At 37.8% G+C, this 24,409-nt stretch overlaps 2 protein-coding genes across 2 annotated transcripts; one reads left to right on the top strand and one right to left on the bottom strand.

Moving 5' to 3' along the window:
• The first annotated feature begins 84 nt into the window (after positions 1-84).
• LOC134792875 (DNA-directed RNA polymerase III subunit RPC2) lies at positions 85-7,102 on the top strand. The gene is made up of 12 exons (XM_063764309.1): positions 85-260; positions 431-762; positions 1,249-1,361; positions 1,737-1,912; positions 2,072-2,259; positions 2,602-2,986; positions 3,166-3,529; positions 3,796-4,254; positions 4,641-5,435; positions 5,542-5,678; positions 6,269-6,432; positions 6,847-7,102. The coding sequence occupies exons 1-12, from the start codon at positions 201-203 to the stop codon at positions 7,061-7,063; spliced, it is 3,390 nt and encodes a 1,129-aa protein (XP_063620379.1). The 5' UTR covers positions 85-200; the 3' UTR covers positions 7,064-7,102.
• Positions 7,103-8,008: 906 nt separating this feature from the next.
• On the bottom strand, positions 8,009-24,279 carry LOC134793128 (sphingomyelin phosphodiesterase 4). The gene is made up of 13 exons (XM_063764685.1): positions 24,117-24,279; positions 23,520-23,822; positions 22,937-23,039; positions 22,098-22,308; positions 21,536-21,713; positions 20,871-21,163; positions 20,227-20,413; positions 19,619-19,740; positions 18,927-19,144; positions 17,154-17,284; positions 10,423-10,527; positions 8,771-8,893; positions 8,009-8,367 (listed from the first exon to the last, which is right to left on the bottom strand). Exons 1-13 carry the CDS (start codon positions 24,132-24,134, stop codon positions 8,038-8,040), a joined length of 2,322 nt encoding a protein of 773 aa, XP_063620755.1. The 5' UTR covers positions 24,135-24,279; the 3' UTR covers positions 8,009-8,037.
• Between the last annotated feature and the right edge of the window lie 130 nt (positions 24,280-24,409).

The raw sequence follows: 24,409 nt of genomic DNA, 5'->3' as shown, positions 1-24,409 counted from the left end.
AAAAGCTTTTAAAAACATGGCTTAATCAATCCTAGCACAGCAAACTTGACAGCGATTTACTGTCACTCTGACATGCGCGGCTCGTGAAGTTAAAAATCCATTAAAAATCTTAAGATATTGTTTTTCTATTAAATAATGATAAATAGGTGATGTATTAATCTCTAAATAATATAGTGAACTAACAAATTACTTAGGTAACAATGGGCGACAAAGGCAGTGACTGGGACAAAGGGTTACGGGAGCCAGTAAAAACTTTAGAGGTTAGTGTGTTTACTATTATTTTTTATGTTACTGATATTATTTGAGACCATCGATATATTTATGTAATAAAATTCAGATTTATGTTTCACTTAACGACCTATGATACTCTCAAACATATATCGCTTAACCAGAGTATGCTATGATTTGATATATGTATTTACTATTTCAGGATAAATGGAAGTTGGTTCCATCTTTCCTACAAGTCAAAGGTCTCGTAAAACAACACATCGATTCCTTCAATTACTTCATCAATGTAGAAATCAAGAAAATTGTCCAGGCTAATGAAAAGGTGTTTTGTGACTCTGATCCATTGTTTTATGTTAAATATCTCAATGCTTATGTTGGCACACCGGATCTGGAGGAAGGATTTAATGTAACCAAGCCCACAACTCCTCACGAATGTCGGCTTAGAGATATGACATATTCTGCACCCATTACTGTTGACATAGAGTATATTAGAGGAAACCAGAGGGTGATTAAAAACAAACAGTTGATTGGCAGGTTGGTATTTCAAAATTAAGTTAGGTACTATTTATTTTATGTGAAGTTTTATTTAGTACCTTCACTGATAGAGTATTTCACATGTATAGATGTAGCTAGAAGTCATGGTTTTAAATTTTGTCCGTGTATAAAGTTATAAAATTACTTAAACATTTGCTGACCATAGGTATGTTGTCAGACAGAGTACTTGTATGCTTAACCACGCTTATTGCTAGTACCATCACCCACACTGTTAACTGTACATCGGTGGACCTTATGCTTTTAGTAATAAGGTCCACCAATGTACAGTTAGGAGTGTTGCTATTAAAAAAATGCTAGCAAAAATGTTAAACCTGCATTGAAAAAGGACAATGTTTATAAATACAGTAGTTTTTCTGCAACATATTGTTTTATTTCTACTACTTAATGTTCAGCTACATTTGTATTTATTTTAAGCAATGACAAACTGTTGATTTTGAAATTGAGATGAATCCCTTTTTTTTTCAGAATGCCTCTTATGCTGAGATCATCAAATTGTGTGCTGACCAACAAATCTGACATTGAATTAGCACAATTAAATGAATGCCCTCATGACCCTGGTGGCTACTTCATTATTAGAGGTATTTATTATTACAACATTATGTTTTATTTACTAAGTGAAAACTAAGTTGTACTGTCTAGCTGAATACCTTAGCCTGAACTGTGGCAATTAGTGTAAAGCATACTTCTCATTGGATCTTTCGGCCCAGTAATGCAGTGAATATGTTAACATACCTATAACATTTCTTCATGTCAACTTGTTCAAAATTAATACATAAGCATAAGGTACCTACAGTTAAGTGTAAAAATATGGGTGCATATAATTACTCAAGATTATGTCCCATAGTTCTTAATTTGCTGACATAAGAGCTACAGGACATATTTTTGAGTATGATGTTGATGTGTGTACCCATATTTTTACACTTTACTGTGCATAATCATTATTTTTTTCTAAGGTCAAGAAAAGGTAATATTGATTCAAGAGCAGTTGTCTAGAAACAGAATGATAGTGGATGAGTTTAAAGGGGCCATACAGTGTCAAGTTACAAGTTCCACTCATGAGAAGAAAACTAGAACTATTGTCATATTGAAAAACACCAAGTATGTCTTGAGACATAATGCCCTTTCAGATGTAAGTTATATTTTATTTATATAAAATGGATCCTTTAAATATTATTTTGAACTATTTAGAGTCTCTGCATAGTGGTGATTATCAAACAACAGTTTTTAATTACTCTAAAATCACTAAAACTTTGCTAGAAATGTTTGTCATATTTTAATTAAATTTCAGGACATCCCTATTGCGGTTGCTTTCAAGGCTATGGGTATATGCAGTGATCAAGAGATAATGCAACTTGTGGGCACTGATGACACAACTGTTAAGAAAATGGCACCTTGCATCATGGACTGCCACAATCTGAAGATATTTACACAAAATCAGGCACTTGCTTATATTGGCAGCAAATTGAGAGTGAAGAGGTATATACGAAATAATCTTACAATATTAATATATTAATTATACCATGTATTGTCACAAGTTTTTACCATACCTTTAAATTTAATGGTCTCCGAGTCATAATTAAATGCTTGATCCAGGTTTTTAGGCAACACAAGCAATCTTAGTGCACCCACCTGTAATACCTGTAGAGTTACCTGTACCTAATAGAGCCTGGGCACAGATTTTATAATAGGCAAGGGCTTTTGAAATAACATCTGTGAGCACTGTATATGTAGAAATTTTATCATACCTAACAGTTTATTTAATTTTGTACTTATTTAGAAACTGCATTGTGTTTTAAAACATTTCTTTTGTACTTGCAGATTCCAAACAGCAAATTCTAAATCCCGAACGCCGATCGACGAAGCCCGAGATCTATTAGCTACAACCATCTTGGCTCATGTGGCTGTAGAAAACTTCAATTTCTATGTCAAAGCCATCTATCTTGCTATCATGGTCAAACGCGTCATTGAGGCAGAGACCAACAAGGCGTCCATTGATGACCCTGACTACTATGGAAATAAGAGGCTGGAGTTAGCTGGGTCCTTATTAGCTCTTATGTTTGAGGATCTGTTTAAAAGATTTAATTGGGAGTTGAAGTCTATTGCTGACAAAATAATACCAAAAGTAAAAGCGGCGCCGTTTGATGTTGTGAAACATATGCGACCAGATTTGATAGCTAACGGGTTGTTTGCGGCGATTTCTAGTGTAAGTACACACATATTTCTGTTGACTTTATCTTTGGCGACATAATTACGTTGAAATCTTAAAGGGTTAGAGTGATTTGTGGGATCATTTAAAAATAATGTCTGTAAGTATATTATGGAGTATTTTTTTACGGTTTTTGTTTGTTAGTTATTGATTTTCATAACAAATTAAAATTTTAGGGTAACTGGACAATCAAACGATTCAAAATGGAAAGACATGGCGTAACCCAAGTTCTCAGTCGCCTAAGTTACATATCGGCTCTTGGCATGATGACAAGAGTTAACTCGCAATTCGAGAAAACCAGAAAAGTCTCTGGACCGCGGTCTCTACAACCATCTCAATGGGGCATGTTGTGCCCGTCTGATACCCCTGAAGGGGAAGCCTGTGGTCTTGTCAAAAATTTGGCTCTGATGACGCATATTACGACCGAGTGCTCTGAACACCCTATAGCGAGACTTGCTTGTAATGCTGGCGTAGAAGACGTTAGACTTTTGGGTGGCGAGGAAATAAATCATCCGGCTAATTATTTGGTGTTTCTGAACGGTAAGTCACGTAGCAGTTCCTAAACGTTTTTTGTGTCTTGTCTCCTTTTGTAAGCTATGGGCACTAATGGTGGCACTCTTGATATATCCGTATCGTATTTACCTTGCAAACCTATAAGTTATTAACGGGATTTGAACCCAGTAGCCTAGGTCTAGGTAATGAGAGTAACTTCCGCCTAAGCGAAAGCATGAAGTAAGTAAATAAGACAAAATGGACAATTAATATAACGATACAGTAAGTAACAAGGCCTGATGTTTAATTTCCAGGTAATATCCTAGGAGTTTCAAGACAATACAAGAAGCTTATCAAAGTGTTCCGAATGTTCAGACGACGCGGCCTGATCTCTGCATTCGTGTCTATCTACCCGAACCACAACCAGAGGACAGTTTACATTTGCAGCGACGGCGGTAGATTGTGCCGACCTTACATTATAGTCGAGAAAGGGCACCCATTAGTACAAGAACATCATATAAACGAGCTGAATCGTGGTATAAGAAAGTTCCAAGATTTCCTCAATGATGGTCTTATCGAGTATCTAGATGTGAATGAAGAGAACGACAGTCATATAGCTACGGAAGAGTCGGAGATCGATCCGTACGTGACGACGCATCTGGAGATCGAGCCTTTCACGATATTGGGCGTGTGCGCGGGGCTCGTGCCTTACCCGCATCACAACCAGAGTCCGAGGAACACTTACCAGTGTGCTATGGGAAAACAAGCTATGGGTAAGTACGACTGGTTATGCTTCACTTTTAATTTTTAGGTAAATTAGGGTATAGTCAAGAAGATGATGATTATATTTGACTACCATCTCATTCCATTCCCGTCAAAAAATTGATAGGTACTACTTAAAGTAAGCTGTGATTATGACTTGACCCTCATTTGGCCGGTTTTTATTCTAAGGAATCAACTTGGGTTGGACTGGGGTTTTCTTGAGTCATCTTGAAAAAATACTTAGCTAGCTTAAAAAATATTTGTTTAAATTTGAATTTTAACAGCGGTCAGTAGAGTTGAATATTAAATTGTCATACATACCTTTGTATGCACTAGAGAGGCTTAAGTATTATTATCCAGAATAATTGCATTTTAAATCTATAATTTGTATTTTCAGGCACAATTGGATATAACCAGAAAAATAGAATCGACACCCTCATGTACAACTTGGTGTACCCACAATGCCCAATGGTTAAAACGAAAACTATAGAGTTGACACACTTTGACAAGCTGCCCGCCGGCCAGAACGCCACCGTGGCCGTCATGAGTTACAGTGGCTACGATATCGAAGATGCCTTGATCCTAAACAGAGCTTCAATCGACAGAGGATATGGCCGTTGTCTCGTCTACAAAAGTGCCAAAACAACAATGAAAAGATACAGTAACCAGACATCGGACAGAATATTAGGGCCCTCGAGAGACGCAACTACAGGAAAAGTCATCAGAGCGCATGAAATTCTGGATCCCGACGGCATCGCCACGCCGGGAGAGATGGTAGAGAACAGACAAGTTCTAATCAACAAACAAATGCCTCCAGCGACCATTAATCCAGTAAATCAAGGCCAGCCACAGCAAGTCGAATATAAAGACGTTCCAATAACATATAAGGGGCCAGTCGAGTCCTATATAGAAAAAGTTATGGTATCTTCAAATTCCGAAGAAGCTTTTCTCATTAAAATTTTGCTGCGCCAAACTAGAGTGCCAGAAATTGGAGATAAGTTCAGTTCGAGGCACGGACAGAAAGGTGTTACAGGTCTTATCGTGCAACAGGAAGACATGCCGTTCAACGATCGCGGGATCTGTCCCGACATGATAATGAACCCGCATGGGTTCCCTTCGAGAATGACAGTTGGAAAAACCATTGAACTGCTTGCTGGAAAAGCCGGATTGATGGAAGGGAAATTCCACTATGGTTGGTATTGTTATTAAAATTATCTTGCTATTGCTGAGTGAACTCCTTGATCAAAAAAATTTACGCCAGTTCAGTCACGCAATAACTTCTTGATTGTCTTTTGTAGGCACCGCTTTTGGTGGTTCTAAAGTGCGAGATGTTTGCCAAGAGCTGGAGAAACATGGGTTTAACTATCATGGGAAGGACATTTTTTACTCTGGTTTAACCGGGGAACTTCTCGAGGCGTACATTTACTCTGGACCGGTAAGTTTTGCATTTTTAATCTAGAGATCATAAGATTCATAAGTAGCTTCCATAAAAAGTTATTGGTATTAGGTACCTCATTGCCCGAGTCATGTGGTTTTCTTTGTTTAAATTTAGACAAAATGAACAAAACATAGTTTTGCTTTTATAAAGCGTACTGGTTTTAAATGTATATTGTAGTAAGTATTAGCAGTCACAATTTGCGCTATGCGTCGTTCTATTTAGGATGCATGGGCAATGTCGACATCCTTCTTCAGATTACCTACTTGAGGTACTTGTTACATTTTTTATAGTTTATAGCTAATTGTAGCGCTGTTTTTCATGCCGATTAAGATTGTAAGCGAAACTTTATAGTTCGTTTTTTTAGCATTAGAAAGAAGGTAAGCGATTACTTATGAAAGCAGAAGAATATGAATGATCGTATTAGATTCATAATTGTTACATATTTGCCGTGACTTATTTATAAAACGTGTTTTTCAATTAAAAGACACATCAAGATTGTTTACCTTATTTATAATGCAAAAAAAACGAACTATAGATAGAAATTAGTACACAAGCGTTCAATTACTTTATAGAAACTGTTGTTATAGGTATACTACCAGAAACTGAAGCACATGGTACAGGACAAGATGCACGCGCGCGCTCGCGGGCCGCGCGCCGTGCTGACGCGGCAGCCCACGGAGGGCCGCTCCCGCGACGGCGGCCTGCGGCTCGGCGAGATGGAGCGCGACTGTCTCATTGGATACGGCGCTAGGTATACCAATGCGTATTAAAAGATGAAATCCCATGGCAGGTAGCTATACGACAAAATGCGCACGCTTATTCAGTGACAGCTGCCTGCGCTTCGGCGCAAGGGAGCGCAACGTCTTGGATCAGATACATATTAAATACATGTCTGGAGGTTCTAGAAGCTGAAACAGATTGACAGGGTTCTTTAAATCGACAAAAGGCCTAGCAAAGTCTGTGATCAATATTACTTTGCGCCATTCAAGATCTTTTTACTTTTTTTTATCAAAACAGTTCAAGGCAAGGGTCAAAAAGCTAAGTTCTGGTTCGGTCTAGGCGAGATCTGTGGGCGAGATTCATTAGATCCGCGCGTATATATTGACAATTTGTTTGAAAACTCAGTTCTAGACATAAGTATTAACGCCATCGTTTTACCTTCCAGCATGCTGCTAATGGAGCGGCTCATGCTGGCGTCGGACGCGTTCAGCGCCGACATCTGCGGCGGCTGCGGGCGCCTCGCGTCGCGCGCCTGGTGCCACGCCTGCCGCTCCTCCGCCGCCGTATCTACCGTAGAGATGCCCTACGCTTGTAAACTACTGTTCCAGGAACTGGCTTCTATGAACATCGTGCCTAAACTTACGCTTAAGAAATACTGTTGATTTGATATTTGTATGGAATACAAATATGTATTAAGTAAATTGTTAGTTTTATATGAACCTAACCTTAATTGCCACGAGACGGGCCTGGTGCCACGCTTGCCGCTGTCTCCACCGTCGATGCACTTGTTAATTTCTAACCTTAATCGTCACACGCGTCGTTGTAGGTATAACTTTTCCAACTGCTAGAAAGAGCTATGGTCAGGGCCGTCTTAAACTATGCTGGGGCGCTTGGGCACATTAGTACATTATTGTCGAGGCTCGGAAGTAGCTACTTGCAGGCTGAGGATTCGTTTTAAACGGACGACCTTGGGAGTCCGTTTAATTGAATCCGAAGCCAGCAAGTAGCCTTCCAGCCGAGTCATATATAGTGCTTTTCTCAAAAATGGTGCAAGAAATATAAATATCATAGAAATATTTTACAAAAGCAACGTTCTTACGTATATATTTTCACAGAAAAAAGTAGAAACAATTGAAAAAATTAGCTTTGCCGCCTTTTTATTTTTTTAATAAAAAAATAGAAGTGTGTTTTTCTGCCGAAAATACGCCAACCTATTTGAGACAGCTAAATAGTCGCGGTACTAATCATCTGTTTGGCTGTTTAATGGGCCTGTGCCTTCATTTGATATGGCCATTTCAACTTTTAAAAAGTTTGGAACTCGACCTATTTTTTAAACGGCAAAGTCGACTTTGCCTTCCATTTTTGAGAAAAAGAATTTGGGGCCCTTTTGGCAAGTAAAGAAAGCTAATTAAACTAACATTTGTCTACTTATGATCTTCTATTTATTATGAGTATTCAAATATACCCCCTGATGGGGGCCCTGGGCACGGGCCCCGTGTACCCTTATGGTAAAGACGGTACTGGCTATGGTAAAAATAAGATCAGATCAGATATACCTTAGTTGTAGATAAGTTATCAAACTTATCAATAAAAAATAAAACAAAGAATTAAAAAATAAGGATTTTATTTCTACACACTACACTCTCATGATTCCCAACATTTTACAAGTCGCCTTCGTTAAAACAAGGCACGCCCACATTATGAACAGTATAAAAATATAAAACACTCCGCTGGCAGAATAGAATATCCTTAGGAACAAATAGCCTACGACGACCCAGAATACGAAGGCTTGGGAGGCTAGCTTGCGTAGAGATAACCGCGCAGGTAGGTTTTGGCTGACGATGTTTTGATGGTTGGTGGCGTCGCGCGCGTAACTGTGGACGGTGCACGGCTGCTGCAGTATTTCGCGCGCAACGTGCCCCCAGAAGTCATTTCTATTCCAGAGATTGGTGAATTCGTCTTGATACTGGAAACAGAAAACGGAAATCTTACATCTACACCAAACGAGCGAATGTTTTGTTGTTGTTGTTTCTGTTTCGTGGGAAGGGATATGCCCTTGCCAATGAAATTTAAACCTATGGTGTACTAAACAGAGTTCATTTTGCAACTCTGTTCCAGCTGAAAAATAGTTGTCATGTCATTGACCTTACCAATTGACCAAGTAATAGCCTTAGGGCCACTTGCACCATTCACTAACCCGGGGTTAACCGGTTAAACCTGGAGTTACCATGGTTACCAGTACAATTTCACACTGGGTAAACGGTTTAATCGGTTAACCCCGGTTTAGTGGGATGGTGCAAGTGGCGCTTAGGAGGTTATAGTACTTATAGTATGTACAATATGTTTTTACGTGTGTTTTAAATACTCACCACTTCGTTCAGTCTCGAGGCTATCTGATACAACATCCGTACTAATATTGTACTCTCATACGTTGCTATAGGCATGAGGTCTGGGTCGCCCATGTAAGTAATGCTTTTTGACTTGCCGCGTAGCTAAAACAAATAAATATTGTCAGAAAAAAAAATGTGTATTTGGGATTTAGTACAAAATATTCGTTATTATCTCCGCGATGTTTAACCGTATCCCAATAGTTATATTAAGGGTAAAGCAACAGTCAATCTGTGTAGTTTTCAACCAAAAGGGTAAGATATGGTATGGTTATCGCGGTTGCCAATAAGACGCTATTGCCATAAAGCTTCAATTAGAAATCATCCGAGAATATGGTCCTTACGTTTTGAATGAAAACGTCAACGTCAAATTTGATAATCTACGTCCTTGTCAAATTATCTACAAAAGTGCCATCGTCGAGAGCGCCATCTCCGATTAGCTTTTGTAGTCTGTCCCTTACCCCTTTCAAATAAATCTAAGAAAACGGGACGACACTACAGTATTGCCACTTTTTAATTTCTACTATATATATATATGCCACATTGACTATCGGTACATCGAAGTGTTGAAGTGTTTGTATAGTAACGCCACCATGTCGGTCCGAGTACAGGAGCAGAGCACGAGGGCGATTCCATTGCGAAGAGGCGTAAGGCAGGGAGACGTTATCTCTCCGAAACTGTTTACTGCCGTAATGGAAGACGCCTTCAAGCTCCTGGAATGGGAAGGACTTGGCATCAACATCAACGGCGAATACATCACTCACCTTCGGTTTGCCGACGATATCGTAGTCATGGCAAAGTCGATGGAGGAACTCAGCATGATGCTCGATGACCTCAACCGAGTTTCACAACGGGTGGGCATGAAAATGAACATGGACAAGACGAAACTTATGTCAAATGCCAATGTTGTGCCCATCCCAGTCTCTGTTGGGAACTCGGTACTCGAAGTTGTTGACTCGTACATCTACCTAGGACAAGTAGTCCAATTAGGTAGGTCCAACTTCGAGAAAGAGGTCAACCGCCGAATCCAACTCGGTTGGGCAGCGTTCGGGAAACTACGTAATGTCTTTTCGTCCGACATACCTCAGTGCCTCAAGACGAAAGTCTTTAATCAATGTGTGTTACCAGTGATGACTTACGGCTCCGAAACGTGGTCTTTCACTATCGGCCTCATCTCAAAACTCAAAGTCGCTCAACGAGCTATGGAGAGGGCTATGCTCGGAGTTTCTCTACGTGATCGAATCAGAAATGAGGTGATCCGTAGACGAACTAAAGTCACCGACATAGCCCACCGGATTAGCAAGCTGAAGTGGCAATGGGCAGGCCACATTGCACGCAGAGAAGATGGCCGATGGGGTCGAAAAGTGCTCGAGTGGAGACCACGGACTAGCAAGCGCAGCGTAGGACGTCCACCCACAAGATGGACAGACGATCTTGTTAAGGTCGCCGGAAGACGCTGGATGCGGGTCGCTTCCAACCGGCACGTATGGAGGTCCAAGAGGGCCTATGTTCAGCAGTGGACGTCTTATGGCTGAGATGATGATGATGATGATGAATTTCTACTCTTTTTTATCAGACTATACCAGTACCAGCCCTTCCTATTGACTCGACTTTACTTTTGAAAATAATATTACCTTGTTTGTGATAGATTGCGAGAATTGTGTTTGGTTTGCAAATGACGAGTGTTCCGTGATATCCTCCGCTACTGGATCAAGGGGCACCAACGACGATTCTTGTAACTGTAATTAAAATAATTAAATATATGTGACTTGGGTTTCACTGGTCAATTTCAATTACTTAGTAAAACATAATTATTTTTTTGTTATTATCTTTCAATAATAAATTGTTACTTTGCATTCAGTTCGCTCGTAGGAATATAAAAAACACCACATATTTCAGTTTACAAGTTGTTTACCAACACAATTTTCGACAACTGCGTATTTATGCTATTAAGATAAGAGGGTACAGTATTACTATTCTGTAATTAAAACAACAATGAGGGTATGGGAAGATAAGATTCTGCCAAATATTCTGCCCCGTACGTCATATATATATATGTCAAAGTTGGGATAAACACAACGCCAGGTAAAGCAAAGATAAGATTTGGCCACCGTCTGGGGGTTGGAGGTGGTGAGGATTAGTCTCTCGTGAGCTGTCCATTGCAACGGTCGTGTCTATAACTTTCCGTCGTAACTGTATTGTATTAACTCTTATTTGATTTAAATAAGCTACACGATTCGCGATCGTCGGAATTTGCGATATAGTGCTACCTATTCTTTTTTGGACTTTCATCCATATAAAAAAATGTTCCGACCATGGGAAGATAACAAAAAAGTGTGCACCGAAAAACCTTTCGACCTAGATGTGAAACAACTTGTAATAAATGTGAATAAGAATGTAAAACTCGAAATAGGGCATCGCGGAGCTACGATACGTACGTGGCAACTTACTGGCGTCCCAATCAGGACGATCAAGAGATATGCTAGCAAAAAACAGCCGACCAGCATCAAAAGAAAAGAATTGTTTTCAAAAATTGACAATTCCACTCGGGATCTTATTAACCGGATTTTAGAGGAGATCTATTCAAAAAATGAGTCACCCTCAGTTCACAGGATACATGAAGAATTAAATAAAGTTGCCGCCTTCCCGTATGGCCACTCACATTTGACAAAATATTTAAGAGAGACAGGTCTTAATACAACCCCAAAGATCGCGGATCCGATGGGATTGTTACAAATGAACGATGACAAGTCAAAGTTCACCGAGACGAAGAAAAAGTGATCCCCTCAGTGAGTACTCAGAGACCCTATTCATGAGATTAATCGAAAAATATATATAGGAGGCCTTGAATGTCCACAAAGCAAGTTTGACTATATCAACAGATTACCTTGTTGGCGGGCTCCGCACGCTGAGTTTCCCGTACGTCGACGAACAATGTGCACTGAACATGAACAATATCCACAATATACAGCAATTTTAATTTGAGGTTGCAGTGACATTTTAAAATAAAAAATATTAACCCTATATCTTGTATTTTAATTTTAACCTTATAGTCATTAAACATAAAGACGCCTTTTGTGTGCATTGGGTGTGTATAGTATGAATTATGTCAGATGATTTTTTCGGGCTCGGGCCCTAATCTGTTAAACAAAGGGTATAGTTTCCTTTATGCAGTGGTTATACTGCTTACTGCTAGTAGCCCCGACATAAGTAACGGGTACAAGCCCGTTTAAAAAGCAAATTTATCATTCTATTTCTATGGTTCAAATGCATTAAACAGCCCATTCGGAGATAACACGTTTTGTTATCTACAAAGTTGACCACCCTTGATTGTTGTCTGAATGAGCTGTCACACAAATTTGAACCTTAATGCTATTACGATAGTTGCTTTTCAAACGGCATGGTTGCTTTGGCACGTGCTGAAGACCTCTCTTGAAAGAAACAAAGGCTTTTGTTTAAGGCGACGGTAGCGGTGGGTAAAATATCAGATTCTGTCAATTTACCCCATTTCACACACAAGCGCACTTCACGCACACTACCTCGCTTTACTGGGACAGGTCAGTGACCCATCATGTTTTTTTAAGATTGGACTTTTAGTTTAGTATTGACCACTAGCCTCCTTTGAGGGTAAAAGCATTCCATTTAAAGATGAAAGAGAAACAATGCATTTAATCTTGCTTTCCTTGTCTGTTCATGTCACACGTGACGTACCTATTTAATTCATTTGATTGTTGACTGTTTTACTACCTACTATTGCTTTGTCGAGATACGCGTTTTGTACAATTAAAGCGAATAAAACAAGATGTCATTAAGTCAGATGTAAAATGTTATTTACTACTCTATACGGTTTTTCATAAGGTGCAAAATCCATTCAATAGGAATTTAAATAAATAAAGTTTCAGCAGGGTGGCAATTCCATTTTGGCGGATAAAGCGAAACAGAATAGTTCTATCGAACCTGCTTACAAATTTTCACGAGAATCAGTTGAGAAATGTGATCTGCAAAGGAGAACATACAAAAGCATTTTTGCCCAAGCTGAAACGGAGACCTTTGCTAACGCTCGGCCAATGATGGTTTAGGTACACCTATAAAAAATGATTGTCCCTGCTGTAATTTTAATATCTTTATATTTCAACCGGTATAGTTTTACCTTCAAAATTAATCGGTATCGCTAAACAATAGCGGTACCTTACTACTTATACGTTCACGAAATCGGTATCTGCATAACTTGATTGTTAGTAAACTAACCTGGAAAATAATCTCAAAATCACCGAAACATTTATGTACAGTCACCTGCAATAATATGTTACGTCATTAGCGCCAACTTTGCCTCCAGGGAAACTTTGCCCAAAACGACAATTTTAAACAAATTCGTTAATGAAGAAAAATTTATAATAGTTATGGCCACCCTGCTGTTTTTAGTAGAAAATTGGTTATATTTCTGACAAAGTATATGCCAAACTTGTGCATAACTTGACTTGGGAATTTTGAGTTTGAGCGAGTTGTCTAATATAGGGTATATTTCGGAGGGCAAAAAATTGATAAATAATGAATGCAAGTAGAAAAAATTGAGAGCCCTTTGACAAATATTTCCGGGTTTCAGTTATAACCCATGAAGCATAGATTATGTCTATTGAGATTTAAACTAGTAATCCGGTAATTTGGCATCCATACCAACATTGCCCACCACCAAAAACGGATTAGGGTTGTCACTTTCATCTAATTTACCCAACTTCGCAAGTAAAAGAAGGTTGTTTGTACACTAAAATAAGTTTATAAATATATACTGTATTTAATTTGTCTTATTATCCTTTATTTAGATGTTTCATCCCGTTAACGAATGAAAACACAACAAAAATCATATTTTTGGTCATTAAACTATTGTAACAGATTTTCTCAAAAGTGACAACCCTAGCCTTTGTAAAATGCTTAGGCAAGCCTTATTTGGAAATGGGCAAAAACGGGTAGGCAACATTGCCCAGCAAATTTATTTAAAAGTTTTTACACTTATCGCTAAGTTATTAACAGGGAATGGTAGGATTGCCCAAAACCTTTAAGTGATCCTTAGACATCATCATCATATATACGAGCTGTATTTGAATACCAAATTGACGTGGGCAATGTTGGCGAAAACCCCGGATATTTTTTTATTTGCCCGCCCTCTAAAACGCAAAAAAATGGGTAAAAACACGATAAAAAATGTTTTCTTCACATAAACTGATGCGTTTGATCACAATGGACGTGCTGAGCAAAAACAAGTCATATGATGTGATTTTTTTTGAGAAATTCGTGTTTAAAAAAAAAAGCGGGCAAAGTTGATGATAATGAGTAATGACGGTACCTACTCTTCGAAGGTCGCAAAAATATGTGACATGCTCTTATGGTTCTACAAATAAGATCGTGTCAGATATTTTTGCGGCCTTCGTTGTGTAACATAAATTGCAGGTGACTGTGCATTTGGAATAATTATTTTATTTAGTTTCAACGAAAGTTTCAAGTTTAGTACGAAAATACTTCAGATATGCAATATGCACAAAATGTAGACCTAATCGAAATAAAACATTGCTTTTTATAGTAAATTTATAAAACATTCGATACATAGGTATACATAACAATAACCAGGCCACAACGCTATTGGCCTGTAAGCTTCATCTCGGTCTCCAAAGCCGCAAAAACTTGCTAGTACTTAGTGCTGGTCTAGCCTTTATTTTTTCTTGAAGATTTTCAGAGAACAGCACGTACACGCATTATACATATAGACGGAACGAACGGCATAATCATAATAATTTATTCGTCGCAATCCATGGTATTACAGATCTAGTTACAAGACTTTCAGGTATTACTTATACGAATTACATAACTCTTCCTGTTAATAGGCAATATTTTAATATAAAAGTTCTATAATATAATACAAGATTACAGTTGTCATCAAAATTCATTGACATACAGAAGTCAAATACGTTTTTAAAATGACGCAAAATGATACCAGCATAATAAAAATTGATCCCAATCAGTAAAGATGAGTCTTTAAACTTTTTTCATTTTAAGCGAGTTTTGAAGGAAGATAATACTTAAATTCGACTGTAATCGTATTATTTTAAGATAGTTTACTGCGGTTTTCAACAATAATGACCCGTAAATAACAGCAAATGAAATTTAAATGAGACGCGAGCTGATATTTATGTACCCTATTTTTTGAAATACATTTTATCTACTGGTATGCTTTCTCGTGTGCGTATATGATTTAATGTCAATATAATTGTCAAAAGCAAGAAAATCAAGCTGTCATTTTCATTTGAAGAAGTACACGTGTGCTCCGGTGTAGCCCCAACGGGCATCTGACTTGAAGAAGAATTTTGAGTGATGTCGTCAATGTATGGAAATTGTTCGAAAGTTTACATTTGAGATTGAATTTCTGTGTTGTCTTTGTGAGTAAAAATATAAATCGATAATAAATTGGTAGCTGAATTATCTAGCTTCCAAAATCATACAATAATTCAATTATTGTCAAAGACAAAATTGTTTTGCTTCTGTCTCAAACGGAACTCCATATTTTGATTTTTTGATACTTTTAGTGTCGATTTGTAGAGAATAACAGCAAATTAAAAATATAATGGCATAAAGAGTCGGTACACGGTTTCTTCGTGAATAAATTTACGTGTAATTTAATGCAATTATCAAACATTTATTGAACAAATTATGGTTACAAAGTGAGGTCTAAATCGAAAACGTCATATACCGGCCCCTTAAGAGATTAGGGCCTGAGTCCGAAATAATTACCTGAGATAATTCATACTTGTATAGTCATTGCTGTCATTAGCCTCAAAACACGAAAGATATAGTCGTTCTATTTGTAGCTGGCCCCGATCGGCTAATCCTTTGTCTAATGTTAAGTAAAAAAAGGGTCAGTCATTCATTGACGTATAATTCTAATTGGCACCTGAGCGCGGGCTAGTCCAACGCTCAAAAAACCAGTGTACGTGCGCTCTCCGATAACGAGCCTTTGTTACGCATCTCAATGACACATTTTAGACTGGCTCTATAGCGTTCGACTCGCCGGCACTCAGTAACCGTAGAGGGACCACACAAGAATTCGCAAATTATTTTTCTATTTGTTCATTTTGAACCATATTGTAATCACCGTAGAGTGGTAATTCAATAACCGGTTAAAACGGCCCAACTTTTTTTTATGCAGGTAAGTTGCACGTGCGGTTTTACTTACAATGGACAAAGGGTTATCCCTTAGGGGCCAGCTTGAAAGCTAACGACTATAACCGCAAATAAGCCGCTGGACAGTAAACTCAACAGTAGATGTCCTGCTCTCACATTTCAAAATTCCACATGCAGATGCACATAATAAACATAAATAACACTGTTGGATTTCTTTTCCTGGCCTAATCCACTTGTACGAGTATCCGACAAACCAATTCACTGTTTTCCAAGCAATAAGCGCTCGTACTTAACAATGAATACAATGGTTTTGTTCGAATAGGCAGGTATAGATTTTGCATCGAAATGTAATTAACACGCGTGTAAAGTATAGATAGAAAAGTAGTCTAATAATAAACAAAAGCAAAAACATTGAAGTGAGTCGGTATTGTCGGCAGTCCTTTGAACATTTTTCTAAGATAAGTTTTGAGAATGGAGTCAATATCATAGTGGTACTTCACACGTGAGGCAAAACCGTGAGAACATGACGATGACGACCCTCTTGCGGTTTCAGTTGCTCCTACACCGGGTAAATACCCTAGTGGTAATACGCGTGCGAACTTCAATGGGTCCAAACATGGCCCGTATTACAACGAACTGCAAAAGTGCATACCCACTTTATGAATGGAATTCATTCATAAATAATTTAAATGTATGCCAAAAAATTTAAAAATAACGAATTTATTAATTATTTATTTATAAAGGGGGCAATGCACTTTTGCATTTGAATGTACCTACAAATGACTTTTTCGGAACTTACCTCATCTGCCCTCCTAAGCCTAATAGCGGTATCTCAAAAACAAATGACGTTGAAAATGGAATTTTCAGATAAAGGATGTAAGGTATACTTATGTTTGCTTTAAATTTTTATTTGAAATACAGCTAATTGGCTTAGCAGGGCAGTCATGTACTAACTATCACATGATACTTGCCAGTCGCTTTTCGGTGAAGGAAAATATCGTAAGGAAACCCGACTTAGCCCAATAAGGCCTAGTTTGCCCTCGAGTTGGAAGGTCAGATGGTAGTCGCTTTCTCAGAAACTAGTGCCTAGTCCTCGGATTTGTTGCTGAGCCCAGGCTCCCATGACGATAGGAAATGATGATCGATTTCACCCGGCTGCTTAATATTATACTCGAACTACTCAAATAAATCATACCCCAAAAATATCAGCAAAGAAGTGTATGGTGGCGTTCAGGTAGTTCGGGACCTTTTTGCATTCCTCCAGGGCCTGCGAATCTTCGTCCTCGGGAGTCAGCATGAGCCAGTGCTTGAAACTAGCCCACAAACCTGACAAATCAACGTTATTTATTTAAATAATAAGTATCCCAATTAGGCCCAAATTTACAGGGTTCTATGTTTCTCTTTTATCGAATTGGAATTTGAACATAATTATAGCTTGACATTAAGTCGAATTTCAACTATCTTTAAAATGTAACATAGAAGTTTATAATATTGAGCCAGTGGTTTATCATGCCAGTTTATTTATCGCAGTGAATTCCGACAAGGTTTATGATGACGCGAAGCGCAAGTTAGGCGTGGCGTTCAAAGGGTTGAATATACAATATGGACACTTTATTTTTAATGAATTTCTTACGGGTTTACACAAGTAGAAAGATCTTTATTTTAATTTGTAATAGAGCTAAACTTATGCGTTTTTCGAGCTTCGACCGTGATCTGTTGAACAAAGGTACTGTTCTTTATGCAGTGCGGTTGGCTCACGAAAATACAGCTTTGGTTCTGAGTCAAAAAAACACGCCCGGTTTTTTGTCACACACCTTATCATTACCATCTTTTAGGGTAGTAAATGAAGCAAGTTGTTGTATGGAGACCCATGCATTAATTTCTCAGTCGATGAAATTTAGCTTGGTTATTGTATAGTATGAGCCGAGACTAACATTATAAATATCAAAAAAAAAAAACTCCTAAGTTAGGTAAAAACACAAATCTGATTATATATTGAACCGAGTAATTCCTCAGTCCAAAATTATTTTACAAAATAAGTTATTTGTATCAGTATGTGATACTAGAAAAAAATCTAAAAGTTTTGTCAAACATGAGAATATTTTTTTATGATACTTCCTTTTTTTGACGCTCATCTTCATGGGAAAATTGCTCTGTCATTTTTTTCTTCTTATATGATCTTAGAATATAATTTGGCGTAGTGGGTAAAAAAATCCAAAAAAAATGCGTATCGAAATGTATGTATTATAGAACTATTAAAAACTGAGAGTGGAAATTTTTTAGATTTTCATTTTGTAGGTATAAAACGGCAATAAAATGGCATTCCAGTGAAAAAATTAGACTGAGCAATTTTCCGGTCCAAGACACGCCAAAAAAATTTATTTTATTAATACTGGTATTTCTGCTGGGATATTTTTTTGATATTTCATATATTGTTGCAATAAGTTACATGAATATGTCTGGCGAAGAAAGTTTGAACGGAGCATTTTTCCGTACAAAGATATTAACGATTTAAGACTTTAGGTATTTACTTTAATTCTATTATTATTATTCTTTGGAAATTTATACAATACTTTTTATTTATTGATACTTTATCATACTGTAAAGTTTTTTCAGGCTGAGGAATTACTGCGGGGTCCACTAGCTTTATTTACTACACTATTTTACCATCTTATCTATATGGTTCAAATTCATATCATATAACTTTTAAGATTAGGGTCAAACCCCGAAAAATCAGAGTTTAGCTAAACTATGCTTCCCACGGACATCAACGAATATCTGACATAGACGTTAGAGGCTCACGTGGGAGTTACTTTTATGCCGGCTGCATACACTCGTCGAGAGACTACGAAACATGCAGAGAACGAGTGTGTACATACTGCTCCCTTCTCCTCTCGTCTCGACTTCCGATTGGGTCGGTTTTCTACCGAGACTCAAGCCGCCATTACATGTAATAAATAAAACTAACCTTTATGTTGTTGACTCATTCGTTTTTCGAGCTCTTCTAAATGTTTTTCACTGGCTAATTTGGCCGCATATATCTTTTTAACGAAGTCTAATGAATGTTGTTTCTTGTATTCAGTCCATATGGGCTCATATTCGAAATTAGGTGACATGTTCAATTCGGATAAAGCCTGTCTAGCGATAGCAACCCATTTGTGTAGAGCCATGCCGTTATATGAAAAACTGAAAAAAAAAGATCATTATACACATGATTCAACGCACATATATCGATTGTGTAAGATGTGTCAACTCCAAGACAAATTCGTGCTTCGAGTTCGACAGCTGATATAGATGGCGCTTTGCAGTACATTATGAAGTAACACTGGTTGTCCCAAGGTTAGGTACGCTTAAAAAAACATGGGACAGGGGGCCGATTTTTGAATTTCGAGCGTTCGATTTCGTCTCTCGAAAATCGGTGGAAAACAGCGAAATGCTAATTTTTGAAATACGAGCGATAGAAATTGGGAATCGAGTGGTATTGACCACTCGTTTTCAATTCTATTAGTAGAATTTAAATGCCGGGTACTGGAGATATTATTGAACGAAATACGAAATCGAGCGGTCGAAATTCAAAAATCGGCCCCCAGTACCGCGACCTTTGCCTCTATTGACGTCAAAAACATTAGATACCTACTTATGATAAATTTACCAACATACCTTGAATCAAGTGCAGAGGTGTTAAAGCTTGATTCGGGACTAGCGTAAAACCCTGAATTATTTTCAGTAATCGCCTTTTCTAATCCTTTTAATATTGGAACTAGATGTTGCTGAGAAAAAACCTGTAACAAAAGAAACGGATATATAATTTTTGTTGTATCAACAGCTATCAATTGTAAATTGTAATGTATCAAAACCTTGTAATGGTTCAGCTATGATTTAAATTTATGTGCTGGGCCCATCAAATTTATTAATATCATTGCCATGGTCCGGAAAGAGACATATTGCCTGCTTAGAGCTAATTGTAAGTCATAGAGCCATATAGACGGACACACATGTCGAAACTTTAAGGGTTCTTAGTATACCTTAAGATGTGCGTAAATGGCCGGTTGTGTTTTAGTATGACATGATTAATTCTGATTTTTATATGTGATTTTATTTATATAGAGTTTACTGCATAGCAAGTAGGTTTACTAGGTATAGTTATCAATTTTGTAATGTATCCAATTGTTAAGAGTTGTTCATAACATACTATAAAATTCAGGATATTTTGAAGAAAATCTAACTATGCTAACATGCACTTAGGGTGTGCGAACAATGTTACGAACCTTTCCCAATCGGAACAGCATGACGGCATTTTTGTAAGAAGTCAGATCTAGGACCATGAACCGCGGCAGCACGAGCTGTAGTATGCAGGTGTAAGCCGGGAAGTTCTCAGCGATGTACTGTGTGAAACTCGCGTCGAGTGCTGCGTGGGCACTGCCCTCTTCTTGGTTGTTGTTTGTCTGAGGGAACCTGCAAAAATAACGTAACGTTTGACGATATACATATAATGGAAGTTGTCGATCGAATGGTCTGTTAAGCAACATAGGCTCTCAAAAGTTTAAATCACGCTTTGCGACAAATTTGCGAAATTTAGCTATAGGCTAGATTATAGAGATGACATACTGAGCTGGCTAACATGCACACAACACACACATGCATGGTCATTTTATCCCGGAATAATCTCTTAACGGGGTGAAATGAGGAGTACTTAGTAAAACCTACTGTACTTATGTGTCTAGCCGAAAAAAAAAACGAGCTGGGGCTAGAAAGATTAAAAGATATTTTTTTTTAATTTAGGTACGCAATATGCCTAAAGATTAAAACAAACCTGGGCGCGGTATAGTATTATCTGCATGGTTACGTCCTTAAAATTACTTTTTTGGACCTTAACTTTTAATTGGTTTTAATATGTATATGTATGACATACCTGTCCTGATTGATAGCATTATCCGTATACCTCCACGGCTGTATAAGGCTCAACCATAGCTCCATGACCAGTCTAAACGAAGCATCTAGAGGCCAAGTCGACACCATATGCTTTATATAATGATAAGCCCGCGCGCACATAAGTTGCCGAGCGTACGTCCTTAGGCCGTCCGACCGACATGCCGGGTCGGATAGGTGCTTCGCAGAGAAGGAGTGGATGTGTTTGACTAGAACACGCACTGTGCGGACACGCTCTGGGCTAGAATTGGCGTTTATGTAGTTCTTTTGGTACATCTGCAATGACATACACATACACAATTGTACACAAGGAAGGTCTAAAAATCGACAAAATGCAAAGAAAACATAAGTAAATTATGTTGCTTTTCTTTTCTGGAACCGCTCTTGCTTAGCAACATCGTGTGATGACGGTCACTGGATGGATTACTAGTTATGTGAGTTGGGAGAAACATTAGCTGCTATTAGCTTTACTATAGCAGTTGTGTGACTGACATGACAATGAAATTCTATATGTAGAGTAGTAGGACTGAGGAACTCAGAGATCGCCGCAAATACTGGTTGTGCTCTAATTTCTAATCAAATAGTGGCAATATTTCCGTGATTCCAGATTATTCATCAAATTTGTTGGCTTATGAACATGTAACTTACTTCAATATTTCTTGCGTTAAACTGCTCCACACTCATCCAAACGTCGATGAATACTTGCAGCACAGTCTCCGAGCGCCACACTTCGTTCCGCGTCTGATTTTGTGGTGGTGTGTGCTGGTTACTTATCCCAGGCAGGTCTGGTATTATCAAGAGAGATGGGGAATGTTGGCTGAATGGTCTGAAAATAATATTTTTAACAAGACATGTTTAAACACATTTTAACATTTATGTAAACAGGTCTGAAATAAAGCATTTTTTTTGCCATGTAGTTTTTGATACTGTAGTCTAAGTATTTTTTTCCCGGCAGAAAATAAAAAGATGTTCAAGAGGAAAATAATATCCAAAGAGTTGAGCAACCGGAAGGTGTGAGGGGTTTGTTTGTTATACATATAATGAAGTCTAGTTTATAATAATTTCATACAGTCTCCCCTTAATTTACTAATAGAAAATACTATAAGTAATCGTACAGTCAGCCAAGAAAGTGGTCTACCACTTTCCGACTCTATCAATCAAATGATACCGACTAGTGATGGACAGTTTAACATTAGGTACCTACTCGTACCTGTTAGCTGTTTGCAGCGGTGCCGCCATATGTACTTTTCCCGAATAGTTTGGTATGTGAGGCAGCACAGGTACATTAGGGTCAGAAGGTAAGAAGTGTATCAAGTAATCACAGGCCAATGCGAAATATGCACAGTTTTCCCATGAGCTCTTGTTTGGGCTGTAGCTCACCAGGTGAAGGGCAAAGTTGAATATATAGAAGTCAAATGGATCTGAATATTTAGGTTAAGGATTTATTGAGGAATATAATATAATACATGTATACACCCATAAACGACGAATGTTCAGCATTTCTGAACAATAAAGTACATTAGTCCTCATCCATCCCAAAAAAACAAAATTATACCGAACATTCTCCTCACGTGTGAAAGTCAACACCAACATTGGCAAATTCACCCTGTGCAAAATTGCAGGGAGTAAGCCAGATAAAAAAAGTACAATTTCCTATTTCTTTTATGAAAACTGTTTCCAGGGATAAAAATCAAAATATATTGAAATTAATCAGCTTTGTCAAGTCAGATTTAACGAAAATGCAATCTAATTTGAACCTTACAATCGGAATGCTAAAGTTGAAATTCTATTGGTGCATATGTGGTTGATAAATTGTACTATACCTGGAAAAAGGGTTAACAATGGTAGGCTTCATAATGACTCTTAAAATTAATGTGTCATACATAAATAGGTCTAATTCTGGAGGTATTATGATTTTTTTTTATTGATTACAGTTTGGTCAACATAGTGACCAGCAACTGCTTTTTTTGTGAGAAGATTGGTGTTGTGGCCGAAAGGGCCATGTCACCACCATGTATTATGATGTATGAATATTTGTATAAAGGATACTGAGGGCTAAAGCCACTGCATTGAGTGACTGAGGATCAGTTGTTAGCATGTCCATGTAGAACTGCGGACACCTTCCTCTTTCTAATGTCATCTGCAACTCCATCTGAAATAGAAATAGGCGACAATATAAACATACTTATATAGATAAATACATATTTAAAATTTAAATACATAGAAAACAACCATGACTCAGGAACAAATATCTGTGTTCATCACACAAATAAATGCCCTTACCGGGATTCAAACCCAGAACCATCGGCTTCGCAGGCAGGGTCACTACCCACTACGCTAGACCGGTTGTCAAGTAAACATACCAAAATTAAAATGAAAGTAAATCAAAAAGAGTTTTGTAACATTATATTCTAATTAAATAGGCATGGACAAGGATCTGTTGCTAATTCCATACTCCGCTATAGCTTTAACCTCTAGCCATACAGACGTTAAAACAAAAACAAACTAGAATGGAACACAAGATCTTTTCATAGGTCCCTGGGCCGCACAAGGTTTTGTATAATTTTTGTTTGGCATACAATTGTCTGTTTTTCATTATCCATTAAAATACAATAAGTTACAAATTACTTACTGGCAGAGAACTTAATGGCAGGTTGTACTTCAACTGAGGATCCAGCAACAGCTTATAACACAGCCTGAACATGGGGCCCTGAGGCTCCAAGAAGCTAATCAACAGCTCATATTCATATCTGTCAGTGTCCCATGACACAGAGCGCAATCCCCAGCCATTTGAAAATGATGAAGCAAATATATTGTTGATAAGCTGAGGGAATATCGCTTGCAAGTCTTTGCTGGGACTTGACTGGTCTATTATTGTAGTTAGTGCTCTCAGTTTTTCCAGCAGTGGGTAGTTTAGGCAGGTGTAGAACCTGGTCTGCAACAAATAATATTGAAGATAATGCAAAAGGCTTTTCACATCTTAAAAATTATAGTTTTGCTGGGCATTTTTCGCAAATTAAAAATTATAATGAGTACATCTAAAAGAGATGCTATAACCACTTTTTTTAGGCTTTACAGTTAAATATAACTAACCAAGTTTAAAGTATTGAATTACTTTAGAGTTTATCATTGTTTTTCTAGTAGTTATTTTCAGATTGTAGGTTATAAAAACGTAAGTTTCCGTATTATAAGATGTTGTATATTTTAACAATGATTATGAACAACTCACCATAATGTCGAGAGCCATGGCTAAAAGTTTTTATATAACACTCTTTTATTTTATAAGCAGCTTAATTCATGCTATTTCTAAGTTTGTTTATAATTATTAACTACATTAAAATACAAAAGAAACAAGATATTCGCCGTTACCGCAGCCGGCGCTTGCACAAAAATTTGACGTATAGTAAAGTTTGAAGTTCCATTACAAACTACTGAGATTACACGATCGGACGGCTCATCGGACCGAAAAAGGACGCATTGTACGTAGTTACAAAAATTAAGCTACGGCCTACGGCTATTGAA

Source organism: Cydia splendana, chromosome 8, assembly GCF_910591565.1.
Source record: "Cydia splendana chromosome 8, ilCydSple1.2, whole genome shotgun sequence".
Taxonomy (NCBI): domain Eukaryota; kingdom Metazoa; phylum Arthropoda; class Insecta; order Lepidoptera; family Tortricidae; genus Cydia; species Cydia splendana.
This window is presented reverse-complemented; position numbering and strand designations above follow the sequence as displayed.

Excerpts from the sequence above, each read along its gene's own strand:
- LOC134792875 (XM_063764309.1), top strand. The coding sequence starts at position 201 with ATGGGCGACAAAGGCAGTGACTGGGACAAAGGGTTACGGGAGCCAGTA. Across the intron at positions 4,255-4,640 it reads TATGGGAAAACAAGCTATGG|GCACAATTGGATATAACCAG; the intron begins GTAAGTACGACT and ends TTGTATTTTCAG. Across the intron at positions 5,436-5,541 it reads GGAAGGGAAATTCCACTATG|GCACCGCTTTTGGTGGTTCT; the intron begins GTTGGTATTGTT and ends TGTCTTTTGTAG.
- LOC134793128 (XM_063764685.1), bottom strand. Across the intron at positions 8,894-10,422 it reads CGCAATCTATCACAAACAAG|CTACGCGGCAAGTCAAAAAG; the intron begins GTAATATTATTT and ends TATTTGTTTTAG. Across the intron at positions 8,368-8,770 it reads CCTCGAGACTGAACGAAGTG|TATCAAGACGAATTCACCAA; the intron begins GTGAGTATTTAA and ends TTCTGTTTCCAG.